We start from the raw sequence: 20,374 nt of genomic DNA on the forward strand, positions 1-20,374 counted from the left end.
TGGAGAAGAGTAGAGATGAGTTTTCAAATTTTGTTTTTTAATTTAGTTTCTCGTAGTGCCAATATTTTAGCGGAAAAAAATAGCACGAAATTCCTGTATTCTACCCCATCTTATATTGTATGTAAATAATGTTTTCCAATTTAGTTAATGGAACTTTTTTATTGTATAAGTTGTTGACAGAAAAAGACGTTTTCTGCTAATAAATATTTTCAATTCGAATATAGTAAAAAACAATAAATAAAAATTAGTTTGAAACTAAATAAATTTTGCTGGTTTGAATTTTTTTTTGTTTTCCAGTAATCTGAAAAAGTCATAAATTGATTTATACTTTAGTTTTAGTTTGAATTGCAAAAATCAATCGCACTTAAAAGCATATTCAAGTCATATTTTTTTCTACTAAAATGTTCGGACCTTGACTTCATAGTTCATATTGTCCAAAGATCAGAACATGTTAATATAAGTCTCCCTTTCAACATCAAAATTCGAACCTGCCACTTTGAGGATCATTGTCATTGAAAAATCGTCCAATACACCAAAAGAACTACATAATACACATCTAATTTTTGAGTTTAAGATTTTATTTGAGGGTTAAAAATTGTATAATTTAAGACTTAAGAGGGTCGATTGTAAATCTAAAGATTCCATGCCGAGTTGAACTCTTCTCCTTTGAAACCCTTCTCAATTCTCATGATCTGATGATGATGATGATCCTTTAATTACAAGAAGTGCACGAAAAAGCACTAATTACAAATCCACCCTAAATATTTATTCCCGCCCAGGTTTAACCCTTCCTTAATTCGTTTTCCATTTCACCCTTCAATTTTAAAAACTATTCCCATTTTGCCCTCCTCTGTTTTTTTTTCCCAATCTTCTCCCTTGCTTCCACAGAGAGAGAAAAAAAGAGAGAGCCATCTGATCCAATCCAAAATCTCTTCCGGTGGTGTTCACACAGCTTCAATTCCAGTGATCAACGGTGGAGTACCAGTGTAGAGACGGCGGTTGTTCATCGGAGAAGAACTCGCAAGCTTCTTCACCACTCAGAAAGTCACCATGATCCTCTGTCTGCTCCATTTTCACAAACTGGAAGAAATTACCAGCGGGAGCCGTCACCGGCGCCGCCACCGTGACGTTAGAGCTGCTCTCCTCGTTCAGAAGAGCGCTTGAGTCGCTGCTGTCTGAAGATCCAGCTGCTGCGAACGAAGAAGCCGCCGCCTTTAGTGGAAGAAGGTCAAGTAGATCCGTGAAACTTCGGTAATTGAGACCATCGGAATGTTCTAGAAACTGCGGAGGAGACGACGGCGGTTCTGTGATCTTCTCCGGTAACGAAACTTCTTCCTCCTTGACGGAAATATCACTCTCTGTTGTCGCCGCCGCCGCGTTGTTCTCCTCTTCTTCTTCTTCTTCTTCTCCTCCGTTAAGCTTAGTTTTCAGTTTACTAATCTGCATAAAACAAAAACAAAAGTTTCAGTTTTTTTTCCTCTAAATCTCAAGATTTGCAAAAAAGTTTCAATTTCTTTAACTTTGGGATCAACAAAAGTGCCAATTATAACAAAAAGTTTCAATCTTTAACCAAAAAAAAAAGTTTGGATTTTTTATACCTCTTGGAGGAGTGATTCATTGTCACGGCGGAGAGAATCAAAGTTAAGGCGGAGAGAATCGTATTGGGATTTAAGAACACCGTAATCTTTCTCAAGCTGTTTTGTCTTCCAGCGAGCACGACGGTTCTGAAACCAAACAGCAACTTGACGAGGTTGAAGACCAAGTTCTTGAGCTAACTTAACTTTTCTCTCAGGCTCAAGCTTATTCTCCAACTCAAAATTCTTCTCCAAGGCTTTAACTTGGTTAATGCTTAACCTTCTCTTCTTCTCCGACATCCCCACGTGTCCTCTTTCCTCAACTATAGCTTCTTCTTCTTCCTCGTAACCTTCGAGAAGCATCGACTGAAACTCTCTCCCACCGTATCTTCTCGGACTCTGCTCATCTGCAGTTTTGATAAAAGAAAGTCATAATTAGTAAAATTTTTTAATGGAGAGATTTGTAATCAAAGATGGGAGTGGTAGAAATGAACAACCTGTGGAAGTGGTAGGACATAAAGAGATGAGACCACCCACTGAATCTGAGCTACTTAGTCTCTTCATCCTCAACTTTTTTTAAAAAAATTCTCAATTTTGAATGCCTCAAAATGTTTTAGTACTTGGTGATCTTAACCCTTTCTCATCAAACTCACAAGAAAAGAGAAAACTTTGAAATGCACAGAGATTATTTATTATTAAGACAATGGGGGGGGGGGGAGATTCTTCTATTTACAGAGGAGAGAGAGAGATTGGGGGTAGTGCGTTTTCCATATGAACAAAGCTTTGTTTCACACTTTCTCTCAGTTTAAATAAACTCAAAGCTTGGGTTAGAATGTAACCATGGTTAAGTAGATATTGTTGGGTGTTTTTTCTTTTGGTATATGAAAATATTATTTTGTTTATAAAAAAATAATATTGATGCAATTTGAGGGGGTCCACCGTCTATACCCAGTTACCTCCAGGTTTCTTCCGGTATCACTGGAACTCGTATGTGAGAAGTGAGATAAAAAAGATAGACAAGGCTCCGCGGCTTACTCTAATCAGCTCGGCTCAAGCTCTGCGTAGTAAGAGCTTCTCCATTGCTGAGTTACTCTCAATGTTTCTCTCTAAATTGGGCTCCAAATGTAAATAAATAATCCATATTTTGGTCTAACAGGCTGAGAATCGATTCTTGGGGAAGCACTTTAAGCAATTCATGAGAAACAATATGTGGCGTTTTGCGATTGGATGATAGATAAATATAAAAACAATTTTTTTCACCATTTTTTCCTTCTTTCTTCCTTTTTTTCCCCGAGATTCTCTCTCTCGACCTACACGGCGACTCGAGGGCGATGTAAATCCTAAACCGAAAAATCAGTGGATTCACCTTCAATCCTTTGATTTTTCCGGCTAAAAATGGTGGGTTTTTGGTTGATGAAGGCGACGGCCACTCCGATCGGCTTAACCCAGAAGATTTCGCTTCTCACGACACGACGACCTACCTCCTTCTGCGACAACGACGGCGGCGGTTTCCTCACGAGGTCCACTGGGAGACGAATCAGACAGAGAAGGTTTGTCGTCTCATCTCTTACTTATTGCATGTTGTTAACCTTTTAGTTTCGTTTAAATTCGATTTGTTTGTGTTAGGATTTGTCGTTTCAATTGGTTTTGAGATTTGTTCTGATGGCTGTAAAGTGAACCGTCTGTTTAGTAGTATAGGATGAACCGTCTGTTGTTCTATTAGATTACTTTTTAGATACTTAATAATTTACTTGGTTGTTTTTGTATTGCTTTGTTGTTTTGATGCAGATCGTCGTCACAGTCCAGTCACTGGAGTAGCTTCATTGCGGTGGTGTGTGACATTCTTCTACGGTATGATTTGTATAACTTGTTGTTGTAGATTCTATGATGATGGATGATGCTATGGTGTGTGACATTCTTCTACGGTATCGCTGACATTCTTTTCTAATGTCTACTAGGGTATTTGCTACTAATTGTGATGCACAAGGCTGGCCATGTAGTTTATTTCAGGTACTTCCTCCTCTTTCCCTTTTGTATATGTCTGCTATTTTAAGTTTTGGACTCTGCCACATCAGAGACTTTTCAAACATGATTTGGGAGTTTCAAAGTGAAAACACATTGATAAATTTAAATGTCAGTCTCTCTCTTTTATGCAGATCGTTGATATTTTCTCGTGTATCATCTGTTTAGAGGTAAGGTTACATCTTCTACATGTCAGTCTCTATATGTGATTTGTTCTCATCTATTGTAGGTGATTAATATTCACTCTTTTGTCATGGTTTGTGCGAGGTTTACATCAAGTGGACAATGGGTTTTAATGGTGAAGAGTGGTGTGCATCAACTTGACACAAGAAGAGGGATTCTCTTACTTGAAAAGGTATGCTCCTTTTATGTCACTGTTTTTTTGTTCTTAGGCTTGGATATGTGTGTTTGGTGAACCGTGTGTTGTTGTGTTTTTTTGAACAATTGTTTGTAAATTTTCATAACCCGTTTCTTGTCTTTTTTTTTTTTTTTTTTTTTCTGTTATTGTTTGCTTTTTTAAGTCGATTTTGTTTGTTTTTAATTAAAAGAAATTGATATTTGATTTGAATCTTACTAAAAATAAAAATAATTTATTGGTTTAATCCCAAAATGATTGAAATTGAAATTAGTATTGACTTTAAACACAACTTTTGGAAAACTTTTGAACCTAAAGATTTTCTGAAAAAGTGTTGCAGTGGTCTATTCAAAGAGATATACTGAAAAGTATATTTTCTTTGTACTAACCACTCATTAACTTTAAACAAACCTTCACCTCAATATAAACTCTCAATTTTTAACCCATTACCTAAACCATTAACCTTTTTTCTAAAACAAAATCAATGGATTCTACAAACCCTTTTGGTTTTCAAGCGCCTAATTCCATGGATCTTTTGAATTCTCAAAAAAACTCCAACGCTTCTGATAATTCCGCACAAACCTCTCAGTCTATTCAGTTCAACACCCCATTCTCATCTCAGCCTGTCCAATTTAGCTCTCCATTCTCTTCTCAGCCTATTCACATTAGCCCTGCTTTCTCATCTCAACCTGTTAATCTTAGAACCCAATCAGAAGACGATGACTGTTTTGAGGTTACGGTAGATGACAATGAAGAAGAGGGAGGTAGAGGAACTCGCAAGAGGTGGAGTGTACAAGAGGATACCAATCTCATAAGTGTCTGGTTAAACACAAGCAAAGATCCAGTTGTAAGTAACAAGCAGCGACTAAATAGTCGCAGCCTACTACAAAGCAAATGGTGGAGCATCCGACTCAAACGGTCGAGGGGCTAGTCAATGTAAGGCTAGGTGGAACAAGATAAACCATTAAGTAAACAAGTTTGTTGGATGTTACACACAAGCGAGTAGTAGAAGGAAGAGTGGAGAATCAGAAGACGATGTGATCAATGCGGCGCATGAGATTTACAAGAATGACATTAAGAAGCCATTTATTCTAGAGCATTGCTGGAGGGAACTGAAGCATGATCAGAAATGGATCACGAAGGAATGTACTTACAAGAGGACGAAGCTTGCTTCAGACGGAGCATACTCATCGACTTCGACCAATGATGGAGCTGAGGCGAGGCCTCCGGGAGTTAAGGCATCTAAGAAAAAAGGGAAGAAACCGACAGTGAGTGAAGTAGAGGATGGGTCTGCAAACAATTTAGATAGGATCATAGCAATGAAGGATCAAGAACAAGCGACTAAGGAGAGACACGCCAAAATGAGATTGCTAGACAGCCTGATTAACAAGGGTGAACAACTAACACCCGCTGAAGCTATACTTAGGGACAAACTCGTTGACCAAATGTTGACAAACATCTAGGTTTCATTTCTCTTCACTTGTTGTGTTTAAATCTTGTTGTGTTTTGTTTAATTTGTGTTCTCAATGTTCGAATAGTTTTGTGCTTAACTGTTGTAACCTTTTCCTTTCGTTTCAGGTTTCTGGAGAGGCATGAAGCTGTCTCGTTGTCACGTGAAGGGAAACAAGTAGCTAGTTATGGCTTCTAGTGTTCAACCCGTGAATGTTCTTTTGTTTTTAGTGTACGGCAGTATGGTGTTGTTGCTTGTTTATTGGTCTGTAGGGTTTGCTCTCACGGGTTTGGTATTGACTTTTTATGAGGATACTGACGGACTGTCCAACCCGTGAATGGGTTCTGCTTTGGTCGACTTCATGTATTTCAACCCGTGAATGGGTTTTGTTGTTTGTTTGTCCATGTGTCTTCTTTGTGTAATCTATATATTGAAGATTACTAGTACTTCATTTCTCTACTCATTCGACTCTTCTTCTTTCATTTATGTTCTCTTCATTGCTTCTTCTTTAATATTCAATTCGAAAAGAAAAAAAAAACCTATACAACCAAAACCAAAGTCTCCTAAACCTTTCAACCAAAACCAAAGTATCCTAAATCCTGTCAACCAAAACCAAAATTTCCTAAACCCTTACAACAAAAAAAAAATTACATACCCTTTCAACAAAAACCAATTCCATTACAAAATAAACCAAGCCACACAACAAACCCCAAAGTGTCAAAAAATGGATAGTTGGAGTTCTGATGAGGAAGTTGAGAAAATGGTAGAAGAGGAGGTTAATAATGTAGTGGAGGAGATTCAGTACCACTACACTCACCCGGAAGTACCACCAGCTCCAATAGTCCGAAGAGTGCACATTAATAGAAACCGCGAAGAAGGCCACATTCAGTTGTGGAATGATTATATTAGTGATAATCCGACGTACACTCATGCTATGTTCCGCCGTCGCTTTAGAATGAATAAACCATTGTTCATACGTATTGTAAATACTATTGAGAATGGAGTCCCATACTTCACACAAAAACGAGATGCTACAGGAAGACTCGGTCTTTCTGCACTTCAAAAATGTACGGCAGCTATCCGTATGATGGCAATCGGATGTTCGGCAGATGCGGTGGATGAATATTTACGACTGGCTGAAATAACCGCCCACAAATGCCTTGAAAAATTTGTAGACGGAGTTATAAATCTTTTTGGAGACGAGTATCTCAGAAGACCTACATCGGAAGACCTCCAACGATTACTGAATATTGGAGAACATCGCGGTTTCCCCGGAATGGTAGGGAGCATAGATTATATGCATTGGGAGTGGAAGAATTGTCCAACTGCATGGAAAGGACAATATTCACGTGGGTCTGGAAAACCGACAATCGTACTAGAACCTGTGGCATCTCAAGATTTATGGATTTGGCACGCATTTTTCGGACCACCAGGTACGTTAAATGATATCAATGTTTTGGACCGCTCACCGGTGTTTGATGATATCCTAGAGGTCCGAGCTCCGAGAGTTACATACATTGTCAATGGACGGCAATACAAAATGGCTTACTACCTCACTGACAGTATCTATCCCAAATGGGCAACTTTCATCCAATCCATTACACTTCCACGTGGCCGAAAAGCAAAACTTTTTGCTCATTATCAAGAAGCATGCCGGAAAGATGTAGAGCGTGCATTTGGAGTCTTGCAAGCTCGATTTGCAATCGTGAAGAATCCCGCACTTTTTTGGGATAAAAGAAAAATAGGAAAAATAATGAGAGCATGCATCATATTGCATAACATGATAGTCGAAGACGAACGACATGACTACAATTTCTACTATCCATCAGAGTTCTATCACGGGGAAGGAAGCGGAACTTCTCATGTCGATTTAGCGTATTCTACAGATATGGCAACAAATCTAAATAACATGATGGGCAATCGAAATGACGTTCAAGATACAAAAATGCATGATCGTTTGAAAAAAGACTTGATTGAGCATATCTGGCAAAAATTTGGTGCAATCCAACAATAAATCTTGTTCGGAATTTTGTAAAATATGTTTAATATTTTTAAATTTCTATCTTATGTTTAATATTCTGAATTTTGTAAAATATTTTTAATATTCCGAATTCTGTAAAATTTTATTGTTTTCTGTTTAATGTAATATAAATATTTTTTTATACATGATAGATTAGTAAAATTTTATAATTAATTAACAAAAATTTAAAAAATATATTATTTTAATAAAGAGTAACTTTTATATGATTACTTTAATGAAGGGATGATCTTGGTTAAGTTATATATTTTAATGATTTTGATTATTTTAATTATTTTAATATTAATTATATAATTAATTAATCCTTGAGTAACCCTCTCAAGTTGCTGGAGTAATGATGGTCTAAGGAATCTTATACGACGCCGTAGAAGTCTCGCTTCATGTTTTAAAAATCAGAATTCTTTTGTTAATTAACTGCTAAAACCAAGAATGATTTATGGGATAGAGAAGAGATATAGGACAAGAATTTACAAACTCTGTTTTTGTCATAGTATTAGCATGAAAAACTAATCAATACCCTTTTTCTTAAAAGCTGTGCCTGTGGTAATTGGATTATTATGCTTATTTTAATTTTCTCTTAAGCACTTTAAAAAATTATAATTAAGGTATGGGGTGATGACTTTCGTGGCAATGCAAAATGAGACAAAAAGAGCTGTTGGCCCTCGGTGACAGCAACAAGAGTGAGTTTTTTTATCTTTTTTATATATCCGGAAAGTTTTTGGGTTAAGTTTCTATATCCGTTATTACTTATTACTATAACTCATTGATGATATAATTAGTTTGGTTGATTGTCAAAAAAAAAAAAATTAGTTTGGTTTTCCTTATAAAATGTAAATTATATTCTTATAGGTTAACCATCGTCTTAATTACAAACGAGACAAATTCTTTTTAGACGATGCAACTAACATCATAAAAAAAAAAAAAAAAAAAAACATCCCTATTTCAAAGATGATGAAAATGCAACAAAATCTACAAGCATCATAATCGATTATAATTGATATTACAATATATAGAAACAGACTATGAAAATCTTCGTAACAGTTTACAATATAATGTGTTAGCAAATCTCACTTACTGTATACAACTATTTTACTAATATTTTATCAACATTATTAGTATGTTTAATCAAAAAGTTTACGACCTTTTTTCTTGTTCGTTTGTATAAATAAATTGAACAAATTAAACGCAAAAGATCATTCAGTTTTCTATTTTGATAAAAATGCTTCTTTATAGTACTATATAACTAGGTAGATAAATAAACAAAATTGAAAACAAAACAAATGACTTCAGTTTTCTATCTTATAAAAAACTCGAGAGTTGGAAAGTAGGATTTATAGATTTGGTGAAGAAATAAGAAAAATCATTATCCAATCAAAAAAATGTTTGTACAATAGAAACGTAAAAATAAACAACAAACGAGTCAAGAGGCAAACCTTATTATGTTTAGCCACCGACACATGATGATCTCAATGGGGATTTTATGTTTCCACCTAATACGACATCGTATTCAATTCCTAAAACGACGTCGTCTCCCCTCGTGCTTATCCACAAATGGAAAAAATATCTACACAGTGTTTCGCCACGTCATCAAAAATAAAAGATCAACGGCAACAGAATAAAAAAAAAACAGTGATTCTACTCTACGACTACGCCGGTGGTGGGTTCCGTTGGCTCTCTTCCGAAGCTCGTCGTCTCTCCATGAAAATGGCGTCGCTAACTCTCCGCTGCGACGCGACGCATCTCTTTCCTTTACGGTAATCAAATCAGAATCTGAAATTTAAGTTTAGCTATGGTTTCGAATTTTAGCGATAAGTTGAATCGTTCTTTCTTAGAGGTTTTGGATTTCAATTGGAACACTATCGAATTGGAATTAGGTTTAGGCATTGATGATTATGTTGTTCTCCATGATTTTTGTTTTTTTCAGTGATGTTGTTGTTAAGGGAACAAAACTATCTAGAACGAGCTGGGTGTGTTCTAGGGTTGTATCAAAGAGGTTCAATGTTAGAATGAGAGTGGTATCTGAGGAAGGAGATGCATTCTCTACCTCTAAGATTAATGGATCATCATCAATGGGGATTGAGTTGCAGCCGGATTTGGTTTCTTTTGGAACATTAGCTGCTGAAATGATTCCCACGACAATGGATTCTTCTGATGTTGATGATGAAGAGTTTGATCTTGATCGACCTACTGATGGATTTGCGTCTATTTCTCAAGCTATTGAGGATGTTCGACAGGGCAAGGTTTGTGATAGATATATAGTAGTCATAGTGTTGGCTTTTGAAGGAGAGGGATCTTATGTGAAAGCTTTGTTTGTTTTTGCAGATGGTAGTTGTTGTAGATGATGAGGATAGAGAAAACGAAGGAGATTTGATAATGGCGGCATCTTTGGTAACACCTGAAGCTATGGCTTTTGTGGTTAAGCATGGGACTGGAATCGTGTGTGTGAGCATGAAAGGCGAAGACTTGGAGAGGTTAGAGCTTCCTTTGATGGTGACGCGAAAGGATAACGAGGAAAAACTCCGCACGGCCTTCACGGTTTCAGTGGTGAGTTAACACTTTAGTATCTTTTAGTGTTGGAAAAAACTACAGGACTTCTTAGTGTTGGTATGAAAAATGAATGTTGGAAAATCTTTGTTAGGACGCCAAACAAGGAACATCCACTGGTGTCTCAGCTCGTGATAGGGCACAAACAATATTGGCCCTTGCATCAAAAGATTCAAAACCTCAAGATTTCAATCGTCCTGGTCATATCTTTCCATTGAGATACAGAGAAGGCGGTGTTCTCAAAAGAGCAGGGCATACAGAAGCCTCTGTTGACTTGACTGTGTTGGCCGGTTTAGAACCAGCATCTGTTTTATGTGAGATTGTAGATGATGATGGTTCAATGGCTAGATTACCAAGACTCCGCCGATTTGCTCAAGATAACAACTTGAAAATAATCTCAATCGCCGACTTAATCAGGTACTAACACTTTGGAAATAAGTCTCATCATCTAACTCAGCTCTCATTTACTGAAATATTCAGCTTTACACTTGATTTTCAATTGCAAACTTTATCTCGCAGATACCGAAGGAAAAGAGAGAGACTGGTAGAGTTTACTGCAGTTGCGCCTATACCGACAATGTGGGGACCCTTCAAAGCACATTGCTTCAAGTCATTGCTTGATGGAGTTGAGCACATTGCAATGGTCAAAGTAAAAAAATATAAACCGTATCTTAATTTCCTTGATCATTCTTTTCTTATATAAGGTATAACCCAAGTTTTGAGATGAAATCAGGGAGAAATAGGAGATGGGAAGGATATTCTCGTGAGAGTACATGCGGAGTGTATCACGGATGATATTTTCGGAAATAGCTCTGGTGGAAAACAGTTAGCTATTGCAATGAGACTGATTGAAGAAAATGGGAGAGGTGTTTTTGTCTACTTACGTGGTCCGGAAAGTAAAGGCATTGACCTAAGCCACAAGCCTCGTACGTACAACAACAATTCAGATCAAGCCGAGGGTGTTTCATTCCCCGTTGCTTCACGGGAATACGGCATTGGAGCACAAGTAACAACAAAGAACATTGAATCTTTTTGATATTTACTGTTTCTATTTTAAAATAAGCAAAAGATTGATCAAAGATTGGTGATGCAGATACTGAGGGATCTTGGAGTTAGAGAGATGAAGGTGATGACTAATAACCCAGCACATTACGTTGGTCTTAAAGGCTATGGTTTATCAATTTCTGGCAAGGTTCCACTCATTAGTCCGACCTAGTCCCTGAGTGTTTTTTTGAGTTGGTGAAAAATATGACCGTTGTTTGATCTCTCGTTAAGGTACGACTTGTGTTTGAATTTGTGAGTGACTTTAGTTTGTTGTTAGTTGTGTTTTTGGTGCCTAAACCATGTGCTTTTGTTTTCTTCACCTCCATAATTGTCATTAGAATAATTTTAAATGGTATTTTCTAATTGACTTGAGAATTATTTTTTAAGTAATCAAGTGATAAATTAACATATACTGTCACTTACATTTGGGTTTTATAATAAATATTATAGTCACGAAATAAATAATTGTTAGGGAATATTTATTTTGAAAGTCACACTTTTTGTTTTATCCTTTTTTTGTGTTCAACTGCACTTTTCATTCTATCCTAATATCCTATGAAGTACATTAAGAACATTTCCATATATCTATCTATCTTTGCGGAGTTATTTCTCATTTTTTTTGTATTTGGATAAGCAATTTTATAAAAAATACCATTATTTATGTAACACAGAAATTATGGTAACAAGATAAACAATTGAAAAACTCGAATCAGTGAACTGTCGAAATGGTATGTAAAGATTACATACAAAAGCCAGAGCTAAAGCCAAAAAAGCTTTGAGCACGACTCAAAAAACAAGTTCTTTACTCTCGAACAAAGGAAAAAAAAGAGGGGAAAGAAACTTAAAAAAAAAACAGAACTCTTATGTACGATCATCTTCACCGGTAATTGAATCAAACCGATGATGGGACGAAAAAGATACTGAGTTCTTGTCCGATATTCCCAGCTGGATCAATCAAATGGAAAGCTTCAGATTCTTTCGAACCACTAACTCGTCTAAAGCTAGCTCTTAAATACATCAACTCATCATCAAACCGACCAAGTTCTTTCCCAGTCACAACTCCGGCTCCAACCACCACCTTACTCAGAGCATCCAACGCCGCCAAGTCATCCTTCGACGGACAGCGTTTTCTTGCATACCCTACTCTTTTTCCGTTACAGTACATATTCCAAAATGGAGAGTCTTCTTCGTTGTTATGTTCTAACACTATACGCAACGCTCCTCCTCTCATTTCTCGAGCTAAAACCGTGGTTGGAACGGCTAGCTCGAGAAGAAGATCGAGGCTTGTCGATTTTCTTGGTGTTTGGATACAGAAGTTGATTTTTCCTTTACGGTATCCGAAGATTGTTCCTGTGACTGTGGAAGAAGACAGGGAAGAGGAGGAACGAAAAGAGGACGTGCGTGACTTGATGTCGTTGTAGAGTTTTTTGCCTCTCAAGCTAGGGTTGTCTTGTTCAAGTTCTTGGACTAAGGTGCAGTTGCAAGTTGGGATGAGAAGCTGAATGAATGAGCGGAGGAGACGCCATGACTGAACTTGTTTCTGGCAGTCTACGGTGGTAACCACCGTCGATTGGAACTCTAGTGGAGCTCTGACTTTGGCCGTTGACATTGTAAATGCTTTTGATGAAGCAAAAAAAAAAGAAGAACCAAGATGATGAAGAAGAAGAAGAAGAAGAAGCTTGAGGATTTGGTGTTGAAGTGTTAAAGGGTTTAAATAGGGAGACGGAGAAGGGGTTTACGTACGAGTACCTTTATTTAGTATATTACTTAAAAAAATCGATTTTGGTATTATGTTTGGGTAATGAGAGGCAATTTATGAGCTCTGATTTGTAAAGTATGATTCGTGTTGGGGTTTTGTCACTCACCCTAAAAGATTCTTTCGGAATAGGTGGAACTACTATTTAGTATTTTGTATTTTTATTATTGCAATAAAGCATATGAAACTTGTATGTTAAATAATTGGGGTTTCTCTGACCATGAATTGTTTGACATCTTTTTGCAGGATTTGTTTTCACTCGTAAAATAGAACAAGCATAAATGAACAGTTTGGAGTTGGAAATAGAGATTTTAGAGTTATAAAAAAAATGTAATAAATGTATTCATGGTACTGTTACTTGCCACCACCATAAATGGAAAAGAAAGGGTTTGGTTTGAACTTTGAAACGATTTAAACTGTTTTGAAACCATTGGAGTCAGATGAGTGGAAAACACCACAGTCTACATAGTGTTGAGATAGTGTTTCTGTGTTCACAGAATCACAGATGATTGCTCATTAATGGATTTAACAAGACAGTTCAATAGTATGTTTGTAGACTTAGTATAGAGACCGTTCAATAGTAACTTTATGATATAGTTAATTCAGACTTCAGAGTGAAATAATGGTAATTATCCGTAGAACTGTATACACACACGTACGACTACTAAACTATTATTATGATAATATGCATATTTCGACCACATGTATCGAACTACGGGTGACGTTGGATTATAATTTTATTATTAAAAATAGAAAAGAGAACAAATTGAGTAATCCAAAAAAATACAGATTGGATGAAATTATTCTCTAATAATAATACAACATTCCCGCTTTTTGCCTTTTTACCTGCTAAAAATCATTTAAAGAAAACAAACTTTGCATATAGAATAATGAAAAAAACACATAATATGTCGTATATTATATGATCCGTACGACAGAGAGTTGTATAATTGCATAAATGATTAGACCATTAGATCTCTACCACTTCCATTTAGACTCCAAACCTGAGTTTTAATTAAATCTTATTGTATATATTGGAAATATTAACATTGAGCACTTAACACTACACATACAATTTCTAAAAATAATCTTCATTCTCTCGATTACGAGATTCCTCGTTATACAGCTCGTGCATGTTATTTCACTATAATCTTTGTTCTCAACATATATAAATATTCCATTTTAACTAAAAAAAGAATATTTATAAATTATCAAACACCTCTTGGCTTTTCCAATTTCAATTACTCTAGTGTCATCAATTATGAAGTTTGTAATAGACAAGGGATTATGTAATATTTATTTTCCTTATATGTATAGATATTACTTGGGCATCATCCATATACGCTTGTATATATTGTGACTAATGTAATGAGAACAGATCAGGGGTTTACCAAATTACATGGTATCAGAGCCTACTCCTCTAACTTAAAAAAAAAAAAAAACCACACACACACCGCCATCCTCTCTTGTCTTTTTCTTCTGTTTTCTCTCTGTTTTATTTTTCTCTCTTACTCTCTTCTCTCCATCTCTCTGTTTTCGTCTCCATGGCTCACCAACCGCAACCTTATAATACTCATCACAAGGCTTTTGGCGTGACTCACATCAAATCCTACATTCCGCTCACCCTCGACATGACGAAGATAAACTACGATGCTTGGCGTGAACTTTTTGAAAAACACTGTTTCAGCTTTGGCGTGTCTGGCCATCTCGATGGAACCTCTCTTCCTGTGACTCCAGACGATATTGCTTGGAAAGAACGTGATGGTCTCGTCAAGATGTGGATCTATGGGATGATCTCTTCCTCTCTTCTCGACACGGTTCTGAAAACTCGTTGCACCGCTCGTGAACTATGGCTCATCATCGAAAATTTTTTCCGTGACAACAAAGAAGCACTTGCAATCCAACTCGACAATGATCTCCGCACCCTCACCATCAGAGATCTAACGGTTCACGACTATTGTCAAAAGCTCAAGACACTATCTAATCTGCTTGCCAATGTCGACTCTCCGGTCTCCGATAGGGTCGTCGTGACGTATGTGTTGAACGGTCTCTCCGCAAAATTTGACAACATAATCAACATCATCAAACATCGCCAACCATTCCCCACCTTTGTTGTTGCTCGATCCATGCTCGTGGAGGAGGAACAACACCTCAATCGCCAAGTCCAAACCCGTACCCCTTCCTCCCTTAACTCGTCCTCTCATAGCGTGTTATACACGTCTTCTAGCGGATAAAACAACGGCAATCGTGACAACAACTACAACAAGGGCAACTCCTATGGAGGCAGAGGTCGCGGTCGCGGACGAAGCAACAACAACAGAGGATGTGGCCGTCAACAATGGCAATGGGGTCCCAATTGGCGGATGCCTCCACCATGGTTCCAAACACCAACTTCTTTTCCGCACCAGCAACAACATTACTGGATGCAAAACCCGCACATGGCAAACCTCACTGTTACCCATCCAGCAAGCGGGATCCTCGGTCCATCTCCTACAACACCTCAACCTACGCAGCTTCCCGCAAGCCTAGCCGCAGCTTTTGGTACCACGACCATGCCAAATCCCAACGATGCAAGCTGGTACATGGACACGGCAGCAACATCTCATCTCACAGCCCAACCAGGTACTCTCCATTCCCTTTTTAATTCGAGTTCGTCCCCATTGGTAGTTGTCGGTGATGGATCCTCCATTCCCACTAAAGCAATTGGTTATTCTTCTTTCACTTCTCAAACGCGTCCTCTCCATCTAAATAATGTGCTTCTTTGTCCCTTTATTATCAAAAACCTCATCTCTGTTCGTCAATTTACTATCGATAATTCTGTTTCTGTTGAGTTTGATCCTTTTGGCTTTTGTGTTAAGGACCTTCATACTCGGAGCAAGCTCCTCCGATGTAACAGCCCCGGTCCTCTATACTCCATCACGTCACCACCATCAGTCACTCCATGTTCTCCACAAGCCATGTTGTCAACGGTTCCCGACTCTCTGTTGTGGCATCGTCGTCTGGGACACGCGGGAAACACAACTCTTCAATCTCTTATTTCTTCTGGTTCAATAAATTGCTCTAAAATTGACAACTCTCTTTGTCATGCTTGTCAATTGGGAAAACACATTAGATTACCTTTTGATTATATTATTTCTTCAGTTTCTGAACCCTTTGAAATTGTTCACTCTGATGTCTGGACCTCCCCGGTTCCCAGCATCACTGGTTTCAAATATTATGTTATTTATCTTGATCACTACACTCATTTTCTTTGGGTTTTTCCACTAAGACAAAAATCAGAAGTGTTTCAACTTTTTGAAATTCATGGCTTATGTTTCTAATCAATTTGGCTGCAGCATTAAAGCTTTACAATGTGACAATGGTGGTGAATATCAAAACAAAGCCTTCCTCGATCATCTCTCCTCCCATGGAATCCTCACCCGTTTCTCTTGCCCACACACTTCTCAACAAAATGGCAAAGCTGAACGCACTCTCTGCACCCTCAATAATAGCGTTCGATCAATGTTTCTCCAAGCTTCAATGCCGCCTTCCTATTGGGTTGAGGCTCTTATGATGGCAACCCACCTTTTTAACATTCTCCCATCTTCTTCCATAAACAATGCCATCCCATTCACAAAACTTTTTCAGAAACCGCCTCAATACACTCATCTTCGGGTCTTTGGTTGTCTTTGTTATCCAAATCTCCTTCCTACAACGTCTCAAAAACCTTCTCCACGCTCAACTGCATGTGTCTTCCTTGGCTATCCTATCAATCATAAAGGATATCACTGTCTTGACCTCATAACCCGCAAGGTAATCATCTCTCGTCACGTTATCTTTGACGAAGCTGTTTTTCCTTTTTCTTCCTCTCCTCAAGCTCCTCCCTCGTCCAACCCTGAAAATGATTTCCCATTGTCGGTTTCTCCCATTCTCCGACAATCAAATTCACCACAAATGGCTCCTGTCACACTCCCCCAGCCACCAACGCCTGCGGAATCAGCCCCACCGCCGGCTCCCCAAGTGGATGCTCCTCCACCTCAACCTGCAAATGGTCACTCAATGGTGACAAGAAGCAAACGAGGTATCACCAAACCTAAACAACCTCTCTCTCTTCATACTGAAATATTGTCTCCTCTTCCTACCTCTCACCTTAAAGCCTTGGAGGATCCAAACTTGAATCCTGCCATGAATGAGGAATATGCAGCTCAAATTAAAAAGGGAACATGGGATCTAGTACCACACCCTAAAGATACTAACATTGTGCGTTCCATGTGGCTCTTTAGGCACAAGTTTGGTGCAGATGAAAAGCTATCTCGGTACAAAGCCCGTTTGGTTGCTAATGGAAAATCTCAAGAGATCGACGTAGATTGCGACGAGACATTCAGTCCTGTCGTGAAACCCGCCACCATTCGCCTTGTCCTCGACATCCCTCTCTCACGCAACTGGCCAATACGTCAACTGGACGTCAAAAATGCATTCCTCCATGGCATGCTTGATGAAACCGTTTACATGCATCAACCACCCGGCTTCCACGACCCCGACAAACCTGATCATGTGTGCTTACTACGACGCTCCATCTACGGTCTCAAACAAGCTTCGCGTGCTTGGAACCAACGTTTTGCTCAATATGCTCGTCGCATCGGTTTTACTCAAAGCAAAGGTGACTCCTCTCTCTTCGTCTACCATCACGCTCGCGGCATAGCTTATCTTCTTCTTTACGTCGATGACATCGGTCTCACCGCCTCTTCACCATCTCTTCTCAATGACATCATTGCATCTCTAAGTAAGGAACTTGAAATGTCGGATCTTGGCAATCTCCATTACTTTCTCGGCGTTTCCATCAAGCGCAACTCATCCGACATGTTTCTTAATCAACGAAACTACGCTGCTGACATTTTGCATCGAGCCATTATGACAAACTGCAACCCTTGCACGACACCAGCAGATTCACGGGCCAAACTTGCAGCCGACGACGGCCCCGCTGTGGCCAATCCTACACTTTACTACAGCCTTGCCGGAGCGCTCCAATACTTAACCTTCACGCGACCCGACATTTCGTTCGCCGTCCAACAAATCTGTTTGTTCATGCACGACCCAAGGGAATCTCACTTCAAGGCTCTCAAACGCATCCTCTGTTACGTCAAAGGTACTCTTGACTACGGTCTGCAACTTTACCCCACAACCTCCTCCGGTTTAGTCGCCTACACCGATGCAGATTGGGCTGGCTGCCCCACCACAAGGCGATCCACCTCTGGCTATTGCATCTTTCATGGCGATAACTTAATCTCTTGGTCAGCAAAACGCCAACACACTGTCTCCCGATCAAGTGCTGAAGCAGAATATCGGGGCGTTGCCAACGTCGTCGCCGAAACTACATGGCTCCGTAACATCCTCTTGGAACTACACTGTCCACTTTCCACAGCTACACTGGTCTATTGTGACAATGTGAGTGCGGTTTACCTCTCAACGAATCTTGTTCAGCATCAACGTACGAAACACGTCGAGATTGATCTTCACTTTGTTCGGGAACGTATTGCACTTGGCACCGTACGCGTTCTTCATATCCCTTCTTCTCATCAGTATGCTGATATTTTCAGAAAGGGTCTCCCTACACCATTGTTTACTGAATTTCGAAACAGTCTAAGCATCGTTCCATACACTGCTACGACTGAGGGGGAGTGATAGACAAGGGATTATGTAATATTCCCTTTCCTTGTATGTATAGATATTATTTGGGCATCACCCATATATGTTTGTATATATTGTGAGTAATGTAATGAGAACAGATCAGGGGTTTACCAAATTACAGTTTGTTGATTCTAAAACAAAAAGAAGAGGGAAGAAACAAAAATAAGCATGAACTATGGCCCTCTTCGTTTCTCTTATAAAATCAGTAAGTTAACAAAAACTAAAGAAGAAAAGCAAGAAATGAGCTTTTATAAATCTTTTTCGAAATAAAAAGAAAAAGAGCTATGATTTATATATTAAAATTTACAACAACAACAACCCAAAAAGTGCATTTGGGTCCAAATCTAACGAAAGGGACAACTAGTTTATTATGGTGTCTAAGGCTAGCCTGGTTTCTCCACTCATGTCTTTTTGGCATTTTCCCTCCACTTTTGGAGCAATTATAATAAATATGTATGTGCTCCATGTTAGGCATATTCAAAACCCTTTTATTATAAATTAGATATGTCACCTTTTAGTTTCGTGTAATAATTATATTGATATAGCTAGCATTTTAGAAATATCTTAACAATTCACCAGAAGGGAAACTACGGTCTATAGTAGTAATACAAATCGAAGATTTTCTAATTAAGCACCAAATTCAACTCTACTTCATATATATATATATATAATTTCTACGATTTTTGACTGAAGCCCACACTAATTTCTATGGAAAAGTTGGATATTCTTGCCATTTAAAATATCTATAATGATCAACCACTATTGAAAATATCGTAATGTCATATTGTCATAACACTAAACCGCAAAAATACAAACTAATATTTCACATCATCATATTTCACATCAATCTATAGAAAACTCGAGATTATATAGATTGATGTGAAATTATAGAAAACTCGAGTTTGCATTTCCATAACAAACTCCTACTCTCTCAAAAGTTTAAAATTCGAGTACATTTTTGCTATGTTTGGCCAATCAAAGCCTACAACCAACTCGATCCCTTATTTTTTTTTATATATGCTTGATAATAGATCTATAACCCTACATTGACTCACGAATACATATGACTACTAGAATCTTATTCGTTTGAGAACTATACATTATATATATCGTCGTTCTTTAATTTTGGTTTCATGAGTTGTTTCTTTTCTTCTATGATTCCTAAGAAGGATAGAGAGAGGAAATATGGAAGTTTGACATCCCATTGTCTGAACTTTTGGTCGGTCATTCCATTGGCAAACTTAGCTGTTCTTGTTCCTTGCCTTTTTATTCATTCAATCATCAAGGCTTTTGTTTCAATTATATTCCCTTTTAGACTAATAATATACATCCCGAATATTCTACATGGTTCATATTTGAGGAAACTTCGGTCAAGGAGCTTATAATAAAACCTTCGTAACATCCTCATCACTTACAAAATCTATGCAACGTAAATAATTCATGGGCTAACAATCTTTTGTGGCGGCTGTATACTTATTTTCTCGTTTACCATGTCATATAAATCATTTAATTAAATAAAATGATATCAAACAAAAAAATCTCATAATAATATAATATGAATGAAAAAAGATTCTCACATGTAGCACAGTAGCAGTAAAATATAAAATATAACTAGATTTTACCCGTGATACACCACGGATCTATTATTTTGTTGATATGATATTGTAATAGTTTTGTGGTGCTTGAAGTTGATGGTGAATTGTATATATATATAGTTAACGGTTGTAGATAGATTTTGTATAAATTCTTGATTCGCAAGTTGAGAATATACATTTTATGATTTGGTTAGTTATGATTTAGGAATGAATGATATGACATATTCTTATTTTTTATTCTCAATTGATATTATTGGATTAAAGTGTACATTTAAAGCTAATAAGAACTCAGCAAATATGTAATCGTTTATTAAACACAAATTAGATAT

At 37.7% G+C, this 20,374-nt stretch overlaps 4 protein-coding genes across 4 annotated transcripts; 2 read left to right on the plus strand and 2 right to left on the minus strand.

Moving 5' to 3' along the window:
* Positions 1-665: 665 nt before the first annotated feature.
* On the minus strand, positions 666-2,438 carry HB6 (homeobox protein 6). Its single transcript, XM_010473930.3, has 3 exons — positions 2,072-2,438; positions 1,599-1,981; positions 666-1,440 (listed from the first exon to the last, which is right to left on the minus strand). Exons 1-3 carry the CDS (start codon positions 2,136-2,138, stop codon positions 955-957), a joined length of 936 nt encoding a protein of 311 aa, XP_010472232.1. The 5' UTR covers positions 2,139-2,438; the 3' UTR covers positions 666-954.
* Positions 2,439-8,981: 6,543 nt separating this feature from the next.
* LOC104751883 (monofunctional riboflavin biosynthesis protein RIBA 2, chloroplastic) lies at positions 8,982-11,435 on the plus strand. Its single transcript, XM_010473931.2, has 7 exons — positions 8,982-9,193; positions 9,364-9,679; positions 9,762-9,983; positions 10,078-10,400; positions 10,503-10,632; positions 10,717-10,989; positions 11,077-11,435. The coding sequence occupies exons 1-7, from the start codon at positions 8,991-8,993 to the stop codon at positions 11,197-11,199; spliced, it is 1,590 nt and encodes a 529-aa protein (XP_010472233.2). The 5' UTR covers positions 8,982-8,990; the 3' UTR covers positions 11,200-11,435.
* Positions 11,436-11,664: 229 nt separating this feature from the next.
* Positions 11,665-12,703, minus strand: LOC104751884 (MIZU-KUSSEI-like protein (Protein of unknown function, DUF617)). Its single transcript, XM_010473932.2, has one exon. The coding sequence runs from the start codon at positions 12,634-12,636 to the stop codon at positions 11,920-11,922; it is 717 nt and encodes a 238-aa protein (XP_010472234.1). The 5' UTR covers positions 12,637-12,703; the 3' UTR covers positions 11,665-11,919.
* A 1,624-nt stretch (positions 12,704-14,327) lies between these two features.
* Positions 14,328-15,017, plus strand: LOC147925942 (uncharacterized). Its single transcript, XM_087492813.1, has one exon. The coding sequence runs from the start codon at positions 14,328-14,330 to the stop codon at positions 15,015-15,017; it is 690 nt and encodes a 229-aa protein (XP_087348939.1).
* Positions 15,018-20,374: the final 5,357 nt, after the last annotated feature.

The sequence above is a fragment of the Camelina sativa genome, chromosome 16 (genome assembly GCF_030686135.1).
Source record: "Camelina sativa cultivar CO46 ecotype springtype chromosome 16, ASM3068613v1".
Classification (NCBI taxonomy): domain Eukaryota; kingdom Viridiplantae; phylum Streptophyta; class Magnoliopsida; order Brassicales; family Brassicaceae; genus Camelina; species Camelina sativa.

Bases quoted from the DNA above. Each gene is read 5' to 3' on its own strand.
- HB6 (XM_010473930.3), bottom strand. From the start codon at position 2,138: ATGAAGAGACTAAGTAGCTCAGATTCAGTGGGTGGTCTCATCTCTTTA. The intron at 1,982-2,071 runs GTTGTTCATTTC...TCAAAACTGCAG, and splicing joins ATGTCCTACCACTTCCACAG to ATGAGCAGAGTCCGAGAAGA. The intron at 1,441-1,598 runs GTATAAAAAATC...TGTTTTATGCAG, and splicing joins ATGAATCACTCCTCCAAGAG to ATTAGTAAACTGAAAACTAA.
- LOC104751883 (XM_010473931.2), top strand. From the start codon at position 8,991: ATGGAAAAAATATCTACACAGTGTTTCGCCACGTCATCAAAAATAAAA. The intron at 9,194-9,363 runs GTAATCAAATCA...TGTTTTTTTCAG, and splicing joins ACGCATCTCTTTCCTTTACG to TGATGTTGTTGTTAAGGGAA. The intron at 9,984-10,077 runs GTGAGTTAACAC...AATCTTTGTTAG, and splicing joins CGGCCTTCACGGTTTCAGTG to GACGCCAAACAAGGAACATC.
- LOC104751884 (XM_010473932.2), bottom strand. From the start codon at position 12,636: ATGTCAACGGCCAAAGTCAGAGCTCCACTAGAGTTCCAATCGACGGTG.
- LOC147925942 (XM_087492813.1), top strand. From the start codon at position 14,328: ATGGCTCACCAACCGCAACCTTATAATACTCATCACAAGGCTTTTGGC.